This window comes from Prionailurus viverrinus, chromosome D3 (genome assembly GCF_022837055.1).
Source record: "Prionailurus viverrinus isolate Anna chromosome D3, UM_Priviv_1.0, whole genome shotgun sequence".
NCBI lineage: Eukaryota > Metazoa > Chordata > Mammalia > Carnivora > Felidae > Prionailurus > Prionailurus viverrinus.
This window is the reverse complement of record NC_062572.1, coordinates 38,297,833-38,321,938: the sequence shown is the minus strand read 5'-3', so window position 1 is coordinate 38,321,938 and position 24,106 is coordinate 38,297,833. Positions and strand designations below refer to the sequence as shown.

Genomic DNA, 24,106 nt, shown 5'->3' with positions numbered 1-24,106 from the left:
CACTAGGGATTTTCTACCTTTATCGCTCTGGCAACTTTGTCTGTCATCTCACCAAGAATAATGCTCACAGAGCAAGACTTCCAGATTCACTCTCCACCAGGTAACACATTTTAATTTCTTACCATCTAGAGAATTATAAAACTAGATTTGATATTTTCCACAAGTCAGGCTTAAAATGATAAATCCAAAGCGTGTTCTATTGTCCCACGGCATTATTCACAACGAAGAACGCGAATACGAATCGATAGATTCTTTACTTGTTCCGCATTGTAAGTGTAGTGTGAAATAATGCATAGGAAAACACTTTATAAGATGCTCACTATGGCTGGAAGGTACCACTATCAGAGTTTTAGTTACTTTTCTCAAGTGCCATAGTGATTCTTCTGACAAGTGGTACCTCCCCAAACAATATTTAGAGTTAATTCAACTTTTTGCTGTTTGTTTACAATAGGAGTTGAAAATTCTGTCCTGCCTCTTGCATGGATGTTCAAATATCTAAGAGTGTCACTACCATGTTACAAGCAATTTGATGGCTCCTGTAGAGATGAATAATCATGACATAATTTTACCTGTGAAGGTAATAGACAAGGACAAATAAACATTGTTTAAGCATCTGAATTCAGCCCAGTGCCCCCAAATAGATGTCCAATACAGTGACATAAAGCAATAAGTATATGTTACATCTGAATAGATGCATGAACAAATAATAACAAATAAACAAGCAAATAGTAGATGCTCTGCTATTCGATTAGCAGAGAACAAAAATCGAAGGGAAATGTTAATCTCTGAGCTGCTGAGGGGTTGTGAGACACACACACTCACTGTCAGAGAGCATATAAAATAACAAATATTTCTGAAAAACTAAGGCAGTGAAGATCACATTTGAGGGGCGCCTGGGTGGCTCAGTTGGTTAATATCTGACTTCGGCTCAGGTCATGATCTCACGTTCATGAGTTCGGGCTCACTTCAGGTGAGCTCGAGCCCTGCTTTGGACGAGCCCTGCTTCTCTCTCTCTCTGCCCCTCACTCACTTGCATCCTCTCTCTCTCTCTCTCAAAAAAAGAAAAAAGATCACATTTGAAAGATGTTTAAGCTCTTTGACCCAATAATCCCATTTCTCGGAATCTACACTAAAATATAATCAGACCTTCAGTCATAAAAATATCCAAACATTTGTTGCAGCATGACTTTATAAAATTGGAAATGCTTATATGTCCAACAATGGGAACAGGTTGAATAAATTATCATGTACCCAGATGGTGACCTATTATTCTGTCATTAAATATTGTTACAGGAATTTCGAAGATGGCCATGAAGAAGAAGTTGGTACTGCCTGGCCCTCCCGGAGTAAACAACTAGAAAACTGGATAAAGTATACAAAAGAGTGGTTCTAAAAAATTAGGGAGGCCTGAGTGGCTCAGCCAGTTAAGCACCCAACTTTGTCTCAGGTCATGATCTCACGATTTGTGAGTTCGAGCCCCACATCGGGCTCTGTGCTGACAGCTTAGAGTCTGGAGCCTGCTTTGGATTCTGGGTCTCCCTCTCTCTCTGACCCTTCCCCACTCATGCTCTGTCTCTCTCTGTCTCAAAAACAAACATTAAAAAGTTTTTAAAGAGTTGGACAGCAGGAAGCACAGGACAGTGATTCCGGGGAGACGAGGTTATTGCCTGGAGACACTTTCTGGACAGTGGTTTATCAATGTCTTACAGTCAAATATTGACATATCCTTTGGCTATGCAATTCCAATCCTAGAAAAACAAAAACATAGGTCCAGAAAAAGATGTGTATGAGAATGCTCGTGGCAGCTTTATTTACAGTAGTCAAAAACTAAGGCAACTAGTACATAAATGGGTTCTTCGATCTAAGGCATAATACAGCAATTATAGTCCACAATACTTTATAATAAACTTCAAAGTCACTAAGAGACTACAGCTTAATTGTTCTCAACACGAAAAAGACATGATAGTTACATGACACGATAGAAGTGTTGGCTAACGCTGCTGTAGTAATCATACTGCGATAAGAAATATATCAAACCAAGTTGTGCATCTCAGACTTTTACAGTGTTGTCAATTACATCTCAATAAAAAATAAATAAAATAAAACAGGCGTTGAGAAAAAGAACTGGAATAACCCAAACAACACAACAAGAGGTTGGATAAAACAAATGTTGGCATATTCACGAAGTAAAATACTACCCAGAAATTAAAGAACAAGCCACCAATACCAGCACCTGTGGCTGCGTCTCACAGCACGCTAAAAGAAGCCAGACAAAATGACACACTGTTTAATTCCATTCATGTATTATATAACTGGAAAAGTTAATCTAAAGTGAGAAACTTGGGGCGCCTGGGTGGCTCAGTCGGTTAAGCGTCCGACTTCAGCTCAGGTCACGATCTCGCGGTCCGCGAGTTTGAGCCCCGCGTCGGGCTCTGGGCTGACAGCTCAGAGCCTCGAGCCTGCTTCCGATTCTGTGTCTCCCTCTCTCTCTGCCCCTCCCCTGTTCATGCTCTGTCTCTCTCTGTCTCAAAAATAAATAAGCGTTAAAAAAAAAATTTTTTTTTAAATAAATAAATAAAGTGAGAAACTTCCAGAGGAGTTGGTGGTGGGAGGGGGAGGGGCTGGTAGAGCGCAGACTGGGAAGGCACAGGGGGAGCTGGTGGGGCCGTGGAAATGGTCTGTACTTCGATAAGGCTGTGGCTTACACATGTGTCTGTAGGTGTCAAAACCCATCCAACTATACCCTTACGACGGGTGCATTTCACAGTGTGTAAACTGTATCTCAATCAACAGGAAAAATGAAAGAAGACATTTATTACAGGACTGAATGTACTATTTTAGCTCCATAAACGTGCCTTTCCCTAGCTGCTCTCCTGTGTACCCTTCCTCATTCCCTGCTCCCTTCTTCACTCCCTTCATTTGGGTTGTCTCCCTGATTCCCTAACCTTCCCTTCCTTATGTTCTCCAAGCACCCTCAACCCCTATTCCACAGGACCAAAGAGGTCTGCTTACTTGCCCATTTCCCCCACGACCAGAGGCCCTGAAGGCCAGACTCGGCCTTAAGTAACAATCAAAGCAGCAGTGATAACAACCAATATATAAGGAAGCCACTGTTTGTTGCGTACCTTCTCTGTGCTAAGGGTTTTCCCCAAATGCCATCACTGTCTTGTTCATCAAGGAATCCTGAGGCCCTAGCACCCAATAGTCAGAGATCATGAATTATTAAATATGTACCGTGTTCTCACCTAGGATGGAATAGATCAAAAGGTAATTCCTAAGGCACCTGGGTGGTTCAGTCGGTCAAGTGTCCGACTTAGGCTCGGGTCATGATCTTACGATTTGTGAGTTCAGGCCCCGCGTCAGGCTCTGTGCTGACAGCTCAGAGCCTGGAGCCTGCTTCGGATTCTGTGTCTCCCCCTCTCTCTACCCCTCACCTGATCACATTCTGTCTCTCTCTCAGAAACAAATAAACATTAAGAAAAATTCTAAAAAAAAAAGGTAACTCCTGGTAATTAATATCACAAGTGATTTTTTAGAAACTTTTTGCCTTGTATTTTTTTATATTTAAAAAATTTCCACTTCTATATCAAAATAAAGGATGTTTCTGCACAGAGAAAAGGTCAATTGAAGACACTGAAAACACAAGAGCTATTTTGAGGTACAGCTGAGGTATTCATGAGCTCCTTTGTTTTTTTCTAGTTGTCCCAGCTTTATTTTTAAAGATAAAGATGCTACAGTTTGAGTAGATCACTAAGTAAAAAGAAAGAAATAAAAACCCAGCAAACGCTAGAATGGATTCCAACGGCACCATATTTTTCAAAGAAGTATTTCTTCAGAAATTAAAACTTATCTTTATAACAGGAAGAAATAATGATTTCAGAACAGACCTCTCTCTTTCCATACATATACAAAAAAACTGTATTTTGAAGTCAAAATAATTGGGGACAAGAAAAGTATATTGAGACAGGGTCTCAAAACCTGCACTGATTTCCCAGAATCCTCACCAAGGCCCAATCTAAGAAGCCCTGTTGTGTAAAACATACTGTATTAGTGAGGCCAATCGTCTGACTTTCAAAACAAAATAAGGGGCAGGGGATGCTAAACGAAATGTGCTCAATGGCAATATGCTTATGCTTGACTGTTCAGCAAACTATTGATAATACATAAATGATAAAGCTCAAAAATAAATCTTGTCAGGGCACCTGGGTGGCTCAGCTGGTTAAGTGTCTCACTCTTGCTTTTGGCTCAGGTCATGATCTCACACATCCTGAGATCGAGCCCCGTGTCCGGCTCTGTGCTGACAGTGAGGCGCCTGCTTGAGATTCTCTCTCCCCCTCGTCCTCTGCCCCTCCCCCACTCATGCTTGCTCTCTGGGTCTCCCTCTCGCAAAATAAATAAACATTAAAAAAATAAATCTTGGGGCGCCTGGGTGGCGCAGTCGGTTAAGCGTCCGACTTCAGCCAGGTCACGATCTCGCGGTCCGTGAGTTCGAGCCCCGCGTCGGGCTCTGGGCTGATGGCTCGGAGCCTGGAGCCTGTTTCCGATTCTGTGTCTCCCTCTCTCTCTCTGCCCCTCCCCCGTTCATGCTCTGTCTCTCTCTGACCCAAAAATAAATAAACGTTAACAAAAAAAAAATTAAAAAAAATAAAAATAAAAAAAAATAAATCTTGTCAAGAAACAGAAGTCTGTACAGTCCTTGAAGCCTGGTCTCAGTTAATTTCGCTTATTCAGCGCACCTGCCAGGAACATTGAACAATTCAAGGTATAGTATTTGTGTCCCCATTTGATCCTATAGCTCTTTAGGACACCAAAAGATAAAGGCATGGCACCTAAGACGAGCTGTGGGAGGCTGGCAGAAGAAGCCCCTCAGAGACAGGCGTTGTCAGAAGTATGAGGCAGTCACAGTTTTACAACAGGCCTCCAACTGTTTCCCCCTCCCCCACTGACAGGCGGGGGTGGTTCCATGTCTCCTCTACTTGAATCTCCCATGACTGCAATGACTGGGTGGCCCACAGCGCCCAGGGAGGTGCTGCCACGTGACTCTGGAGGCCAGGTCTACGTGGGGACACGACTTCTGGAACTTTCTCTGGAACATTTGTGCTGGAGCCCTGAACTGCCATGTAGGCATTCTGCCTTAAGGCTGCCACGCTATGAGGACGCCCACACCAGCCCACATGGAGAGACCACACAGAGAGGTCTTGAGACCACATGAAGCCCCCAGCTGCCCCAGCACCCCCTTCTCCGCTGCCCCAGTACCCTCTTCCCAACTGCCCAGACAACCTCTTCCTAGCTGCCTCAGCACCTCCTCCCCAGCTGCCCCACCTCCAACCCCCATGCCTGCAACCTTACCCATACACCCACTCAATCAAGCCCTTCCTGAAATACTCACCCATAGAAACTGGGATAAATATAATGAATGCTGCTGTTTGAAGGCATAAAGGTTTGCTGTGATTTCGTACACACTAGATAACTGGAGAAGTTGTGTATGAAACAATAAAATGAGATAATAAAAATACGAAAACAAAAGAAAGACCTATCTACGAGAGTAGCAGTTTCACAGAGAACAGGACGAAAAAGATAAAAATGCCTGAAGGACAAGGATTTTGTGTGGCTTACTTCAGACCACAATGAAGAGCTTAAGATTTCTTCCAATCTATTCTTTTTGCCAAACAAATTCAAGAAAAACTTAACATGTGAAATTGGTTGAGTATAAAGTAACAGAAAATTGAAACAGAATGAATCATTTTGAATCAATGCAAGTATACGGTTAACAATAATTCCTACCACAGTTTCCAGGAAGGGTCTTTGCCTGACCTCTTTTAATGAACAGCCAAGACTCCCCTGCAATGAGAAACTCCAACTTACATGCAGTTCTTGTTCTAAAAATCTTTCAAGATTTTCCCTCTGAAGACTGTGAAATCTGCCTGTTCTTTTCTTATTTACCCTGTCAGTGTGCTTAGCAAACACCTTCTATTTGGATATGACACAATAATAAACCTCAATCTAGTTCTGGTCAATTTTTCAGAAATTTTAGGGAAAAAACAACAGACATCCAAATTAATGAGGTTTTATAAAACCCGGCAAACAAGCAGCTATTGTTTAAAGGTTAGTATAAAACAAAGGCCCTTCTGTGATTATGTTCCCACAACAAAGTGCCACTTCCTAATTAAACCTACACAGAAAATAAAGCACTGCTTCAAAAGGCAGTTTTATTTTCAGTGCTATAGGAAACATTTCCTTTTTTTACCAAACATATTTTATCTTCTAAACGAACGTTACAAATTTTGACTCACAAATCTGACCACCTCCCAGTGACACTTTTTTCCCAGGTTTTAAAAATTTTCGAGGGAGAGTACAACACATTGGTTCATTTTCCTGCTTCTTGGCCAAAAAACACATGGCCGCTAGCACCCAAATCTACCAGTGACCGTAGGGAAAGGACCCCCTGAGTGGCAACATGAAGAAAGAGAAACAAGGGAAGGGTTTAGGAAGACCTTGAACTATCCCACATCAGGAGGAAATTCTATGAGATCCAGCCAGTCTCCCCGTAACAGGAAAACAGTGATAGGAGACCAGGAACAAATGAGGTGAGACAGTAGCAGAGTGTGGAAGGAACCAGAAGTCCCGATTTCCAATCCCAGCTTCAGCACATACAGCCACTTAACCCTGGGTGAGCCAGTGAACCACTCTGTGCTGCAATGTGCTTACCTCCAAAGAGACCATCTGTATTCCAGGACTTTTGGGGAGAACAGATAAAATAATATGGATGAGGAAAAGAATGCTTTGTAGTCTATAACCTATACTTATGTTAGTATGTACACAAATATAGATTCCTATATATATTCATTGTATATAAGTACACAATACGTAGATTATATGTATACAATATATACATGTATAGATTTAATATGCCATATATAGACTCTATACCTACTGTATATAATTCTATATTATATATTTTTATAAGTTCTATATGATTCTAAATTCTATATGTTATCGATAAGGCTTCCAGTCAACAGTAGGTCAGTAGTTGACTTATACATGAATTTTCAACTGCACAGGTGGTCAGAACCCCTAACCCCCACACTGTCCAAGGGTCAACTGTGTAAGTCCTACACATACATATCATATATATATATATATAATACATATATGTTCATATACAAGGTATATGTATAGATTCCTATACACATACAGGCAATAAATATTCCTTTTTAATGGGATCATCAAAATAAAACTAAACACAAGCTTGCAGTATGAACCTTGAAACTGATTTGTATTCACTGTATTACTTCATTGGCATACATATGAGATCACACTCTTTTTTTTAACCCAGTTATTCCCCATAACAGAGACAGAAAATAACTAAAATGTCAGGCATGGGGATTCTTATGCAAGTGATGGGTAAACCATGTAGAAGAATATTAATGTACTTTCAAAAATTATTAATAATGAGTTTTAGCTATGTTGCGAAATGCTACAAAGTTAATAAAACATCAGGACACAAACATATATGTCAAAAGTTTCAGCTGAAGGGATCGTATTGCCCATTGATGAAGACAGAGCCCAGGCTCCTGAACCCCAGTGAGTTCTACTCTTGAGCAAGTTACCTGAACTCCCTAAGTCTCAGTTTTGTCATTTGTCAAAAGGAGATCATAATAAGACCAAACTCATAGGGTGAGCATGAGGATTTGATGATGTAACACCCATAATAAATCTGTTATACATGATAGCATTATTGCACCATTATTAAATACACAGAAATCCATGCAAAAGCCTAAAAGCAATATGCTGATGTTATTTTGGTTGCTTTGGAGTGAAGGGATTATAAGGTTTTCTGCCTCTTTACACTTACCTGAACCTTCTAATTTTTCTACCATGAGGCCATGTACTTTTCTAACTAGCAAAAAAAAAAATCGTTTTTGACTTATGAATGTATTTCTCAACATCTGCATAATTGCATCCTTCAACCTTCTCCTACTGGCTAACTCCAACCAGATTATATCAAGTTCTTGGTTAACCTTTTTTCGGGTGATATCTAAAGATCTTTGGGACTTCAAAGTCACTTGTGGACTACAAATATGACAGGAGGAAAGGAAGCTCACATTTATTTAGTGTGTGGAGTTTGTCAGGTGCTTGACTAGGAACAACATTTCATCCTCAATGCTGTGAGCTTCTACTTTGTAAATTATGAAAGCATAGTGCCCAATTACACTTTCCACATCTCCATGGCACCACACAATCAAGAAGTAACAATAAATACATATATAAATAAAGGAACTGCCTCCCTTTTCCTCCACCGCTGTCCTTCTTAAAGTCACGGTACCAAGGTATCACCCTGTATGGTCTCTAAGCCAAGATCTAAGGACACACCCAGTCTGTCAATGTATCAAAAGGCACTCCATGGTTTGCCCATGAAAATTCCAAATTTTGCATTTTTATTCCAAAGCTGATCTAAAAACTTACTATAAGCATATTCAGGATCTGGCCAACCACAGTGAAACTACTGTTCCAGGGTTCAAGGCCGTGTCTCTGTGTTTACATGGTTGCAATGGCACAAGTGATGACCTACTGAGAAGACAGTCTCTGTGCTGGTTGCAAAGCAACCGCAAATCCACCTTTCCATACTCTGCTTTGGGGGGCTTTGAGTGGAGGCAACAGTAGGAGGCCAGAAGACTGGAAGGCAGCCTCCCCCACGCCTGTAGATGCCAATAACCCAGTCGCCTCCCCTGGTTCCCCTTCAGCCATTAGCATCCCCGAGTTCCCTTGGTACTCTCTTCCCCAGTCCTCCAACACTGTTTAACCTGTTCCTCGTGCTAGATACATCCCTGTAAATAACTGGTGTGGTTTCTCATTTCCTGATTGGATGGACCCAGCTGATACAAAACAGCATGTATTTCACAATATACCAACTTTCAAAAGATGTGGTAAAATATACATAACGTAAAAAATGACCATTGTAGCCATTTTAAGTGTGCGGTCCATTGGCACGAAGTACATTCACATTGTTGTGCAGCCATCTCCGCCATCCACCCTGAGAACTTTTTCACCTTCCCAAACTGAAAGTCTGCACCCATGAAACACTGACTCCCCAGTCCCTCCTCCCCTCAGCGCTGGCAGACATCATTCTACTTTCTCTCTCTCTAGAGAGAGAACCACTCTGGTGCTGCATAGAAGTAGAGTCATGCAGGGTGCCTGGGTGGCTCAGTCGGTTGAGTGTCCGACTTCGGTTCAGGTCATGATCTCGCGGTTTGTGAGTTCGAGCCCCGCATCGGGGTCTGTGCTGACAGCTCAGAGCCTGGAGCCTGCATCCATTTCTGTGTCTCCCTCTCTCTCTGCCCCTCCCCCGCTCATACTCTTTCTCTCTCTCCCTCTCTCTCTCTCTCTCTCTCTCTCTTCTGTCAAAAAGACAAAAAAAAGAAGTAGAATCATGCAGTATTTGTCCTTCTGTGTTTGGTTTATTTCACTTAGCATGTTTTCAAGGTTCATCTATGTTGCTGCATGTATCGGAATTTGCTTTCTTTTAGCTCACCAAACTCCACACCCGAAAAACAAATAACCCAGTGAAGAAATGGGCAGGAAACATGAATAGACACTTCTCTAAAGAAGACATCTGGATGGCCAACAGGCACATGAAAAGATGCTCAACGTCGCTCCTCATCAGGGAAATACAAATCAAAACCACACTCAGATATCACCTCACACCAGTCAGAGTGGCCAAAATGAACAAATCAGGAGACTATAGATGCTGGAGAGGATGTGGAGAAACGGGAACCCTATTGCACTGTTGGTGGGAATGCAAATTGGTGCAGCCACTCTGGAAAACAGTGTGGAGGTTCCTCAAAAAATTAAAAATAGACCTACCCTATGACCCAGGAATAGCACTGATAGGAATTTACCCGAGGGATACAGGAGTACTGATGCATAGGGACACTTGTACCCCAATGTTTATAGCAGCACTCTCAACAATAGCCAAATTATGGAAAGAGCCTAAATGTCCATCAACTGATGAATGGATAAAGAAATTGTGATTTATATACACAATGGAGTACTACGTGGCAATGAGAAAGAATGAAATATGGCCCTTGGTAGCAACGTGGATGGAACTAGAGAGTGTTATGCTAAGTGAAATAAGCCATACAGGGAAAGACAGATACCGTATGTTTTCACTCTTATGTGGATCCTGAGAAACTTAACAGAAACCCATGGGGGAGGGGAAGGAAAAAAAAAAAAAAGAGGTTAGAGTGGGAGAGAGCCAAAGCATAAGAGACTCTTAAAAACTGAGAACAAACTGAGGGTTGATGGGGGGTGGGAGGCAGGGGAGGGTGGGTGATGGGTATTGAGGAGGGCACCTTTTGGGATGAGCACTGGGTGTTGTATGGAAACCAATGTGACAATAAATTTCATATATTGAAAAAATAAATAAATGGTCTCTAAAAAATAATAAATACTGAAGTTAATGCCAAAAAAAAAAGAATTTGCTTTCTTTTGAAGGCAGAATTATATTCCATTCTATTTACATACCATACTTGGTTTACTCATTCAGTTATTGACAGACACAGGTTACATCCACCTTCTGGCTATTATGAATAATGCTGCTATGAACACGGGTGTGCAAGTATTCTCCTTGAATTCCTGCTTTCTGTTCTTTTGGGGATATATCTAGAAGAGAATTGCTGGCGCATGTGCAAATTCTCTGTGTAACTTTTTGAGGGACCACTACACTGTTTTCCACCACACTGTACCATTTTACACTCCCCCCAGCAATGGAGCACGATTTCAGTGTCTCTGCATCCTCACCAACCCCCGTTATTTTCTGTTGTATTTTTGGTAACAGCCGTGTCAGTGGGTGCAAAGTGGTATCTCACCGTGGTTTGGATTTTCGAATGTCCCTATTGATGAAAGATTCTGCCTGGTGTCTAAACCTTGAAAGTAGTGGGTCTCAAACTGGAAATCCTTGGGTTCTTCTACTTGGGTTCCTTCTACCATAAGGAGTACATTCAAGTGGAATCAGCAGGGCCTAAAAAAAATGCTGACAAGCATTACATTCAAGACACATCAAATGGTGTGCCTGGGTCGCTCAGTTGGTTAAGCGTCCAACTTCGGTTCAGGTCATGACCTTGCAGTTGTGGGTTCGAGTTCTGTGCTGACGGCTCAGAGCCTGGAGCCTGCTTCGGATTCTGTGTCTCCCTCTCTCTCTGCCCCTCCCCTGCCCATGCTCTGTCTCTGTCTCTGTCTCTGTCTCTCTCTCTCTCAAAAATAAATAATAAACATTGAAAAAAATTAAAATTAAAAAAAGATCCATCAAATGCCCATGCTAGTTCTCTCACTCAGAATGACTTCTTTAAAATTTTAAGTTGTCACAAAAGATCTCTGACTCAATTCAGGGGTATAGTGCTGAAGACCAAGCTCCGAAGTCACTTGATAGTGAGCAGGAAGTAGTTTGTTATGTAGACTACTCACATATATGTTAGGATTAACATTTGTTAAAGTGAATCTTAAGCTTTCTTTTTCTTCCTTCCTTCTTTCCTTCTTCCCTCCCTCCTTTCTTCCCTCCTTTCCTCCCTCCTTCCCTCCACTGAGGTCATCATCTGGCTGTTCCTGAGTTCAAGCCCTGCATGGGGCTCTGCACTGACAGCATGAAGTCTGCTTTGGATCCTCTATCTCCCTCTCTCTCTCTCTCTCTGCCTGACTCCAGCTTGTGCTGTCTCTCTTTCAAAAATAAACATTAAAAAAATAAAATTAAAAATTAAAAACCAGTGGAGAGCAATGCAGATTAGAAGAGATTTAAGAAGTCTAACAATCAAATGTGAGAAGTGGTTTTAATGGATCCTGGTTTGAAAAGGAAAAAGAGCTACAGAAGACATTGTTGGATAAACGGGGAAAGTTCGATACGGATGGTGAAATAGTTATTAGGGAATTGCTCTTAATTTTGTTAGGACTGCAAATGGCATGGTGTCTCTTCAGGACAAATCTCTTCACTTTTTGAAGCTACAGAAAATATTGTATTGGTACAATATCATCATGACTGCCATTCACCTGGAAACTGGGAAGCTGAAATCAAGATTGCAGAATGTTTAACAATCTCTGAGGCTCAGGGGTGGGTATGTGCATGCTTACTGTAATATGCTTTCTGCATGTTAAAAAATGTTCATAATAAAAAGGCTCAATAAATAAATAAATCTGAGAGAGACTTGCATAATGCACCTTTTAAAAAACTGAGAGCATGACAAAAATTTTACACTGTCTAAAAAAGGTAAAGAGGGGCGCCTGGGTGGCTCAGTCAGTTGAGCGTCCAACTTCAGCTCAGGTCACGGTCTCGCAGTTCGTGAGCTCGAGCCCCGTGTTGGACTCTGTGCTAACAAACAGCTCAGAGCCTGGAGCCTGCTTCGGATTCTCCCTCTCTCTCTCTCTCTCCACCCCTCCCCTGCTCATGCTCTGCCTCTCTCTGTCTCTCAAAAATAAATACATGATTTAAAAAAATTTAAATAAAAAATAAATTAAAAAAAAAGGTAAAGACATTTCTGAGTACCAATTAGTTTAAGTAATCTTAATTTGGAAATTTATCTAAAAAGCACTAGAAATTACCTAGAGGTCTATAACTATGTAAACATGCCTATTTTTGAAATATGCTTTAAAGACCTAAAACTGATGAGCCCCCTTGAATTCCTCAAGCCAACTCAGCTCAACCTAAAGCAAAAGAGATCCCTTCAGAGTGAAATCAAATGTGACACATTGCACGATAAGTGACAGTCTAACATGGATCTGAAATCCAAAAGTAAAATGTCCAGCTGTTAGTTTGCCTCTACACTCCATATACTATCACATTTCTGATGGTGAAAACGGCTGTATTTTTTCCCTTGAAGATAGAAAATAAACGGAAAAGGCGATGGGAAAACCAAGATCTCCTGCAGTAGAGGAAGAGATTCAATTTCTCACCATTGAAATAAAAACAGGCCAGGCCAAAATGGGGGTTCTTTTCTCTTTTGCTTTAGGGAGGTTTACAAATATTAAGACATGACATAATAACGCAAGACATACGGCTGAAAACAACTGAAAGTGTTATTTTACTGAAATACTATGAACCTAAACATGGGGAAAAATCTCTTGAGCCTCACCTTTTGCTACTTTATTTACTGTTATTATTAGAAATAATACATTTTCTAATAGGCCCTGCTAATTCCACTTGAATGTATTCCTTATGGTAGAAGGAACCCAAGTAGAAGAACCCAAGGGTTCCCAGAAGAACTCAGATACGTTAGAAATAATACAAAAGTTCCTTGTATGTGAATATACACACCATCACCTTGCCTTCTACTTAAACGCCTACACATTTCAAAAACTATTACTTATTTGGGGCACCTGAGTGGTCTGGACGTTCGAGTGGTCGACTCTTGATTTCGGCTCAGGCAATGATCTCACAGTGATGAGACTGAGCCCCACACGGGGCTCTGCGCTGACAGCACGGAGCCTGCTGAGGATTCTCTCTGTCCTCTCTCTGCCCCTCCCCTACTCACGCATGGGTACACTCTCTCTCTATCAAAATAAGTAAATAAACATTTAAAAAAACCCAAAACTAATACCTGTTCAAAGAATTATAATTCTTTGTCATGAAATTTTCACAACTCCTATTTCAACCCTGCAGTGCGTATTTCAATGATTTGTCTCTTTGAGCTTATAGTTAACATGATATTGATGAGTTCTAATGTAAGAGAAATTAAATGGAAATAAATAAGAATGTCATGCAATGGCTTTTCTGGAGAACCCAAATTCGAGATTTTGACAATAGCCCAAAACACCTGCCATCTCTCTTTCATTCCTTCCTCTCAGATTTCTTTCCTTTTCCTTCCCTTTCCCAGAAACATCGGGACAACCAAGACCCGTATCATATTTTTCTCCGTTCTCCTATGTGGTCTTGAAGCAAAGCAAGAAGATACTGGCGTGGCTGGAGCCATTTATACCTTGTCTTTCCCAACTCGTACTGAAGGCTTGCTCACAGAAGTAAGGACAACCCATTACTCTGGGACTCACCGACGGCATGACAGGGCCGGAGCATGGCCAACAGGAGTCACATCATCCCTTTGGTTTCCTAGCCTTATTTTCTACATACAACCCTTATGCAATACCTTTGCACAGTGATAATAGTAAGCCAATAACCTCAAAAGGAACTCTGTGTTTTGTCCCCTCACCCCCAGGGTGTCTGACGACATGTAGCACACAGCTTGATATGGTATCCCAAACAGGTGAGCGTGCCCCGCTCACCCAGATTCCAAGAACACCAAACCACGTGGACACAATTTCATCCATATTCTCGCAGATACCTGGGAATGATAAATGCAACAAGAAATAGACTACTTCTGTGTATCACTTGAATTCACCTGGTGGAAAACAGTCTGACCAGAATGTAAACATGCTCAGACACAAGCCAGACTTTCTGGAAGGGCATCGGGAGAGCACAACTCAGCAATCCATAGACATCCTTCAGTGCTTCTGGCCCGACCTACCTGTCTTAAGTCCAGAGTGATTGTGACCCAGTGATATTCTCTTCCGTTTTGAATACTGGGGCTTTGCCACCAGTTGTTGGTCCCATCGATTGCATGGGATATTGGGTGGCGTTCTGCGAAAAGAAAAAATATAGGCGTTCCTCTCAGCTCTTTATTTTTTTTTTATCATTTATTTTTTTTTTATTTTTGGGACAGAGAGAGACAGAGCATGAACGGGGGAGGGGCAGAGAGAGAGGGAGACACAGAATCGGAAACAGGCTCCAGGCTCCGAGCCATCAGCCCAGAGCCTGACGCGGGGCTCGAACTCACGGACCGCAAGATCGTGACCTGGCTGAAGTCGGACGCTTAACCGACTGCGCCACCCAGGCGCCCCCCTCTCAGCTCTTTAAAGTTTTTGACTTCCCAATGGCAAGGCTAGTGGACATGAGTGGCAGTGAAGGTGAACACAACGTTCGTGACTCCTAATAGAAGCCTTCAGTCATCATTTCTAGAGGTACCAGTCCCCAAGGGCACTTCCGAATAGGAGCGACACTTGCCTTTGGGGTTGGCGCTGTCTGCGTCGCAGATCCGGCACTGTGCGTTGCGCACGGGTCGACCCGGCACGTGCTCCACAAGCTTGCAGGACATCTCGGGCCCCCGCTCCCCACAGGTGGCGTTGGTGCTGATGTGCGCGTTGCTGGCAAGATTGAGAATGGCAGGAAACAGCCCTGAAAGTCAGGATTCACCAAGTCAGCTCAGCCACTTGAAATCGAAAGAATGGGATTACTTCACCTCACTCTGCAGGTGACTCAAAAAGAGATTTTGAAGTCTGTGCACTGAGGGAAGGAAGCCTTACACCCAGCAGCACATACGGCGGATTCAATTATATGAAATTCTAGGACAGGCAAAATTCATGTATGAGGAAACAATCGGAACAGACAGTTGCAGGGGGTGGGAATTGATGGGGGGGTGACACGAGGGAGCTTCGGGGGGTAATGTTACATTCTACATCTTGACAAAGGTTTGGTGTCATGAAAAATCACAGAAGGCACAAGTCTACAGTGTGGGTAGGTTTGAGTATTTCACTGTATGTACACCTTACCTGAAAAACAAAAAAGAATCAAACAAATATTGACGTACGTGCTTAAAAGTTTAAGAGCAGGGGTGCCTGGGTGACTCAGTCGGTTGAGCGTCCAACTTTTGGTTTTGGCTCAGATCATGATCTCACGGTTTTGTGAGCTCGAGCCCCCAAGTTGGGCTCTGTGCACTGATCACGTGGAGCCTGCTTGGGATTCTCTCTCTCTCTCTCTCTCTCTCTCTCTCTCTGCTCCTCCCCCACTCATGCCGTCTCTGTCTCTTTCAAAATAAATAAGTAAAGTTTATTAAAAAAAAGTTTAGGACCAAAGCATACTGATATCTAAACTCACTTTGAAATGCACCAAAAATGAGCTGGGTTGATGGACAGAGATGGAATACAGGTGGTGGAGAAAGAGTAACATGTTCATTGTAGGATCTGGGTGGGAGGAGAGGTGTTCACCGTACAATTCTTTCCACTTCTCTGATTGAAAATCTTCACAACAAAATGTTGGGAGAACAGGTGTCAAGACAAGTTTCAAATGATCCAATGCATGTATCTGCCAATGAAATTCACACACCTTTCACTTAAAAGAAGGGCACCCATTCTCTGTCCGCCTTGTTCCCGCTGCCTCTGCCAGAACTTACCTGGTCTTTCCCGTAATCATCTAGGATTTTCCCTGCCTTCTCCTTTTTCTTTACTGCCTATTTTTGTTGGTGAATAAGGGTTTACGACACTATGATCCAGGTTTCAAAATTCTCTTCAGTTCGGTAATAATCTTTGCCTTTGTACACTCCTTTTTGTCTTGAGTGATTTTTATCTTTAAGCAACTGGTCCAAACTATTCAGAAAACAATTTTTGGATGACTGTGGGAGGCAGAATGGCTTTAGGGTCTTTGGAAACTTGGCTGTATCTTGTTAAAAGAAGATAAGAGCAGTGAAGATTCCATAAAGATCGAGAAACAATGGTGTACAGGACACTGAAGAGGCATTCTACCTAAATGATTTTGTGTACTGAGACACAAAACTTCAGTGAGGGGGCAAGGAGGTGTTAGCTAAGGGGGGTTTCTCTAATTTACTCGAGGTTGATCTCAGATCACAGGAGATAATCTTTTCTTTATAAAGAGCAAAGAGTCAATGTTTTCTCTGCAGTGTTTCTTTTCCAGTAAAATCTGAAAAAGCACAATATAATCTTAGTAATATAGAAGGAGTTCATGTGTTCAATTTTTATTGTTTAGGTAGTGCCTAATGTTTTCAATGAGCTTTTCTAATATAGATATTGTAATCAATGAAATTACAAAATTCAAATGGTGTTTTTGGTAAGGGTTAATGCACTGAAAAAAATTACTATGCATCTATTTAAAAAATAGATGCCACAGGGGCATCTGGGTGGCTCAGACAGTTGAGCATCTGGCTTTGGCTCAGGTCGTGATCTCTCAGTTCATGAGTTCAAGCCCAGCGTCGGGCTTTATGCTAACAGCTCAGAGCCGGGAGTCTGCTTTGAATTCTATGCCTCCCTCTCTCTCTGCCCTCTCCTGCTTGCTCTCTCTCTCTCTCTCTCTCTCAAAAATAAATAAATAAACTTAAAGATAAATTAAAAAAAAAAAGATGCCACATAAAACAGAACTACCTATCAATAGTGTTCTATCCCAGGAGAATGACCTTGTTCAAGTCAAGAGGCCCTTAGCCTCTCAACAGAAAATAGTTATTGAATGTTTGTCTTCCAGATCATTACTCCTAATTGTGAAACACAACGCACACTTATATCCTATACAATATTTAATATATTATATATTTTTTCACTGTGAACTTAAAGTTGGTTATTTTTATCATATTCCTTTAAAGGGGATTCTTTTTTAATTAAAAAGGCTTTGTGAAGAAACTGATGAATTGTTATGTGTAATTATGCAGTTCCCTAAAGTATTATTTTTATCCACCAGTAGTTAGACACTTACATTTTATGTACTGATCTGGTTCCTAAACCAGATTCTTGCGTGTGGTATTTAGATGGTAGGAGGAGCTGATATTTATTCTGTTTGGTGCTGAGGTAAATACTCATTTTCTCCATCCTTTAGGAGATTACCATTAGAATTACCATTCTAGTAATCTGGTTTGAATGTATTTTAGGAGGCATTTAAAATACAATATGGCTGGGGCGCCTGGGTGGCTCAGTCGGTTGAGCGTCCGACTTCGGCTCAGGTCACGATCTCACAGTCCGTGAGTTCGAGCCCCGCATCGGGCTCTGGGTGATGGCTCAGAGCCTGGAGCCTGCTTCCGATTCTGTGTCTCCTTCTCTCTCTGCCCCTCCCCCATTCGTGCTCTGTCTCTCTCTGTCTCAAAAATAAATAAAAAATGTTAAAAAAAAAATTTTTAAGACAATATGGTTTGGGGTCCCTGGGTGGTTTAGTCAGTTAAGTGTCTGACTCTTGATTGCAGTTCAGGTCGTGATCTCACAGTCATGGGATTGAGCCCCAAGTCGGGCTCCATGCTGAGCACGGAGCCCGCTTCAGATTCTCTCTCCCTCTCTCTCTCTCTCTGGCCCTCTCCCCTGCTTTTGCGCTCTCTAAACAAACAAAGATTAGAAAAAGAATAAAATGCAATATGATTTTAAACATTGGTGTTTTATCCCTAGAGCTAAAACGATATTTCTCTGGCTCTATACCACATGTATGCATTTAGATCTGCAGTACAATCAACTCTATCCATTCCCTTGGCACAGATTAGCCAAGCAAGAAAAAGAAACCAAGGTCATGGGAACTGATTTAGCGATGCGTTTCTCTATCGACAAATACTTCACATGTTGACTTAGCAAGTGCTCCCACTTCTTCACCCCCCCCAAGTGCTCCACATCAAGAGAACTCCCCGCTTCCTGCCCAGGGTCCCCTCCCACTCTGGAAAACTTCGGTGGCCTTGAGTTACAGGGGGCAGCTAGGAGTGGTGAGGGCACATGCTCTCTGTACTCAGAAGTCTCTGCTCCAAGTCACTGATGCAAAGAAGCACAAACCTTGTGAAGGTAAACTGAACAGAATTTGGTTGAATAATATCTCAATTATAGTAATCAGCATCAGGTAGTTCTTTGTACTAGATAGGCTTTAATTTTTTTTCATGTTTATTTATTTATTTGTGAGACAGAAAGAGACAGCTTGAGCAGGGGAGGGGCAGAGAGAGAGAGAGAGAGAGAGAGAGAGAATCTCAAGGAGGCTCTAAGCTTTCAGCACAGAGCCTAATGTGGGGCTCGAACTCATGAAATGGTGAAATCATGAGCTCAGCTGAGGTCAAGTTGGACGCTTAACTGACTGAGCCACCCAGGTGCCCCTGTACTAGATAGGTTTAAAGAATTTCTGTATGTCCTTACCTTGCTGGTATCATACATACACGTTTAATACAAGAAAAATAAATTCCTTCATTAGTATGTTTGAGTAGAAAAACCTTTAAATCGTTTTAGTGCCATAAAAACATCCTGGCTGTCTTTCACTAAAACTAATCTTTCTTCTCAGATAAACTAATGTTTGAAGAAAAAAAAACAAAAATGATTCACTAAACATTATTCCTTGCATGAATACATTTACTTTCACTTCACAGTTATAAAATAATTACTGTTCCCTATTGCATATGACCACATCTGCTAGAAGAAGAAAAAAAGGAATACACACTAGAAAAAGCATGTGTTAAAAATATTTTTTTTAAGGGGCGCCTGGGCAGCTCAGTTGGTTAGGCATCCTGACTCTTGATCTCGGCTCAGGTCTTGATCTCAGGGTTGTGGGTTCAGACCCCGTTTGGGTTCCATGCTGGGTGCAGAGCCTACTTTAAAAAAATAATAATAATTTTTTTTTTTTTTAAACACCTCAGGTTGCGGGGCGCCTGGGTGGCGCAGTCGGTTAAGCGTCCGACTTCAGCCAGGTCACGATCTCGCGGCCCGCGAGTTCGAGCCCCGCGTCGGGCTCTGGGCTGACGGCTCAGAGCCTGGAGCCTGCTTCCGATTCTGTGTCTCCCTCTCTCTCTGCCCCTCCCCCGTTCATGCTCTGTCTCTCTCTGTCCCAAAAATAAATAAACGTTGAAAAAAAAAATTTTTTTTAAATAAAAACACCTCAGGTTGCTGAATCATTTCAAAGACGACTGAAATACCTCAGTAAAGGGAAACTACCCAAGCTTCAAGTTGGAGGAGGGATAGGAAATCAAAGGGTGAGATAGGGCCTCGGGATCAAGAATTTAGCAAGAGCAAATGTTTGATTTTATGCATAAAAATCAAAGGCAGTATGAAGGCTACAGTAGGATACATATGTTACACAGTTTTCCCATTCCCTAGCCATGGACTTAATAAATTAGACTATACATTTTTGTTGAGAGACATTATTTACTTTAGTTAGTGTTCCTGTAATACTAATCTGTATTTTTCTCTCACTCAATGGGACACACAATGGAATCATTTCTCTATGTGTGTATTTAGCCAGTAGCTAATATAAAGCCAAACTCCACTGAGCATGAAATAAATTCCTTCTCATTCACCAGTGTTTTTTGTTTTGTTTTGTTTTAATTCCCTTTCCTCACAGCCTGAGTACATATGGCCTTCTTAAATGCACTTTAGGACTTGTCAATCTAATGGAAATTCCCTTATTCATATGGAGTAAAAAATAAAACTAAAGACAACTGCCACAAGCTGGCAGGCAACAATGCTACTACATACAATTACCCACGTTTTCATCTGAGAGACTTCCCGATAGCTTAATAATTCATTGTTAGAAGTTTCTAGATGTTTTTCTCAGCAGCAAATATTGTTGCTGCCTTAAAACCGGAGTATCTAAAATGCTGACTACCCTGAAGCTAATGGCAACATCTTTTTCATCAATATTTCCCAAATGATTCAGGGTCGGGGGTTGAGGGCCTTAATGCATTTGTGTGTAAAAAAAGCATGAGTTTTTCCAGTGAGGTTTGTTCTCTGCTTTGGAAAAAGAAAAAAACAGTTTTGAGTTCTATACAATGCTAGTATATGATGCTATACTAATCCATACTCAAAACCAATGTGATATCCTGGAAAGAAAATGATCTGCAATTCTTAGTTAAGGAGTCTAGGGCAGTAATTTCAGATCCTTTTCTTCCCCAGAATGGAATTAAAAATTATGAAAATTTTATGGGGTTGAATAATCACAGTGGCTTTTGCTGTCAGGAGTTTTTATTTTGAAAAAATAATCAAAGCTATTTATTCGATCATGGAGAAATTTGGAAAAATAAGAATGTAAGTTCCTGAATTGAGAAATTTGTGATTTTTTTTTAAAATTCAAATCCATTTTGTTCTCCATTTACTCTAACCTCACCCATTTAACCAAGTAAACTTCTATAAATAAATAAATTAGAGAAGGCTAGTATTAGAAATAAACCACTCTGGGGAGCCTGGGTGGTTCAATTGGTTAAGCATCCATGTTCGGTTTAGGTCATGATCTTGTGGTTCATGGGTTTGAGCCTCACATCAGGCTTTGTGCTGACAGCTCGGAGCCTGGAGTCTGCTTCTGATTCTGTGTCTCCCTCTCTCTCTGCCCCTCCCCTGCTCATGTTCCGTCTCTGTCTCTCTCTCAAAAATATATATTTTAAAAAAAAATTTTTTTTAATTAAAAAAAAGAAACTACCCTGTTTGCCAGCACTCTTTGAATCATGGTAGTTGCCTGGTTGACCAATAAAAACAGCACCTCTAACAACGACAAATGGCATCATTCAGAGAAAAATTCTGGAAGGATCTAACACTATTCCAGGATAATAACATCAATGTATTCTAATAACTTAATATCCAGGTTAATAGTATTAAAGTATTCTAATGACTTGAATTTTAGGGAGATGATGATTTCACTTTTAGTAATGTATCCACATGAGTCCAAAGAAGCAGGTGAGGATGTTAGGTTAAGTTCAATAAACTTTCTGTGAGAATCTCTTAGGATCAAAGCACTAAGGCAGGCACCCCCTCTGAGACACCAGGATGCCAGATCTGGGCTGTTCCTAACCCTGGGGCTCTCACAATCAGGAGGGAAAAAACAGGCATCTACTCACAGATTCTAGTAAGAATAATATTTAAAAGGCAGCAATATTTTAAAACATATTAGAGGAGAGAGTCTAGAATAAGAAATGCAGTTAGGGATACTCCAGGCAGATGGATGAGGGTGTGTACCCAGGCAAAGGCAGGTCTAAAATCGTTTCCCAGCTCCTCTTGTTAGTTTTCAAATCAATTTCAATTTCCTTCCCTTTGCATATTTCATATAACCCTTCATGCCCTACTCACCCTTCAAGCTAAGCTCTGATCTTTCCTGAATCCCAGGCTAATATAGATGTTCTTCTTTTGTCCTGTTCCCATCTGCACTTAGCATTTGCACCAGTTCCCATCTCCCTCCCATTTTTCTCCCCCCTCACTATCCATTCTCTGAAAAATAAAAACAACTCTGATCAATCTGTGGGTTACTTTGGGGTAGAACCATATCCTACTTGCCCTAAGTTTGCCTCTGGCTCATGTGAATGCCCAATAAAGTCTGAATGGAAGAATAAATAAATGAAGGAAGGAATGCTCTCTCACTACTAAGTGCACAGAACTGGGAGACTAAATCTAGACTCTTTTCCTGGCTGCACTTCTACATGCCTTTATGTCTTCAGGCACATCAACCTCTCAGAGCCTCTATTTCTTCAACTATTTTTTTTTACTTTTTTTAAATGTTTATTCATTTTTAAGAGGCAGAGAGAGACATAGCATCAGTGAGCGGGGGTCAAAAAGAGAGGGAGACACAGAATCTGAAGCAGGCTCCAGGCTCTGAGCTGCCATCAAACAGCCGGACACGGGGCTCGAACCCACACACCGTGAGATCATGGCCTGAGCCGAAGTCAGATGCTCAACCAACTAAGCCACCCAGGCGCCCCTTCAACTATTTTCTTTAAGTTTGTTTATTTATTTTTGACAGTGGGAGAGATAGGGTGCAGGTGGGGGAGGGGCGGAGAGAAAGGGACACAGAGGATCCCGAGCAGGTTCTGTACTGTCAGCACGGTGTCCAACATGGGGCTCCATCCCATGAACTGTGAGATCATGACCTGAGCCAAACCAAGAGTTGGACGCTCAACTGACTGAGCCACCCAGGCATTCCAATTTCTTCAACTATTAAATGAGTATTTTTATGAGCCCTTTTTTCTAAGTTATTATGATTCTGGAATTTTACCTCAATAGCTTATCAGGTAAATGTGTCCATCATTCTCTTTCCCACTATTTGGAAAATGAAGTAAGAAAAGATTTTCTCCATTCAATGTACAGAAAGGCAAAGAGAAGTAATTTGGTAATTCTTTTATCATTTTGGATAAAATAACCAAACAGAGGGCCACCCGGATGGCTCAGTAGATTAGGCATCCAACTTGCATTCAGATCATGATCTCACAGTTCATGGGTTCCAGCCCCACATCAGGCTCTGTGCTGACAGCTCAGAGCCTGGAGCCTGCTTCGGATTCTGTATCTCCTTCTCTCTCTGCCTCTCTCCCTGCTCACACTCTGTCTCTGTCTCTCAAAAAATAAATAAATGTTAAAAAAAATTTTTTTAAAGAATTCAAAAGAAATATAAACTGGCTTTCTTTTTCTTTCTCTCTCCCTTTCTTTCCTTCTTTCTCTTCTGTTCTCTCCCTCTCTCTCTCTCTCCTTTCTGCTTTCTTTTGCTCCTTTGGGAGTCACTCCTCAGAGCTTTGGCTCTCAAGAGGAGAAGGAGAGAAACAAATGATGTTTCATACAACCTTGATCATAAGTCAGAGAACTCACAGAGGCTGGCTTTGCTTCTGATCTATGCCCATGACAATAGCACTTTCTTGACTCTTGCCTACTCCCCAGTGTATAAATCTACATCATGTGGAATTTTTCCAAAACGATAAGTTCTACTTAATAGGGCATGTTTAACGTCGAACTTGTACACGTTCAGGCTTAAAATGGAAATGTCCACTCCAATCATGTATTTTCTATCAATTCTATTAGAATGGAAAGTCTATCACAATCACCACTACTTATGAAAGGCAGTGGTTGGGTAAGGAGGAAGAACATGGACTTCTGTATCACAGCACCATGGATGTGAATTATAAGTCTACCAGTTGCCAGCTGTGTGGCCATGGCTGAGTGGCTTTACGTCTCAGTGCCCTTATTTGTGCAATGAGAAGAGCAGTGCCTAGGAACTTCTGTGGGCATTAAATGAGATTATGGGGAAGATATAATGTATTAGGAGCTCAATAAAAAGTTGCTCTTATTATTTGCATATTGTAAGTGGATACCACTAATATCAGTTTCCTCAAATATAGTTAGACTTACATGGTTATAATTCATGTATTTGAGTCTCTGTTTCTCTGATTTGATTTTAGATGAAATAGCAGGCTTGTCTTCCAGGGTCACTGAGTATGAGAAGTATCTGCCTTTAAACAGAAGAGACACATTCAGCCCAGAGTGATGTGCATCCTGAATGACACACGGAGGAAAGAAACCCAGACTCTCCAAGGCAGGGACTCACTGCGCAGAAGGCTGAGCAGGACTGCTCACTCTATTCACACTGGACCCC

General features: G+C 41.5%; 1 protein-coding gene across 3 annotated transcripts in view; it reads right to left on the bottom strand.

The window, feature by feature from the left end:
• LAMA1 (laminin subunit alpha 1) overlaps nt 1-24,106 on the bottom strand; it is a 168,541-nt gene that overhangs the window by 121,270 nt on the left and 23,165 nt on the right. For all 3 annotated transcript variants that reach the window (XM_047827002.1, XM_047827005.1, XM_047827004.1), the window contains exons 2-3: nt 15,041-15,211; nt 14,505-14,617 (exon numbers count right to left, since the gene is read on the bottom strand). In XM_047827002.1, the coding sequence (XP_047682958.1) occupies nt 14,505-14,617; nt 15,041-15,211 (284 nt within the window). The remainder of the gene's footprint in view (nt 1-14,504; nt 14,618-15,040; nt 15,212-24,106) is intronic.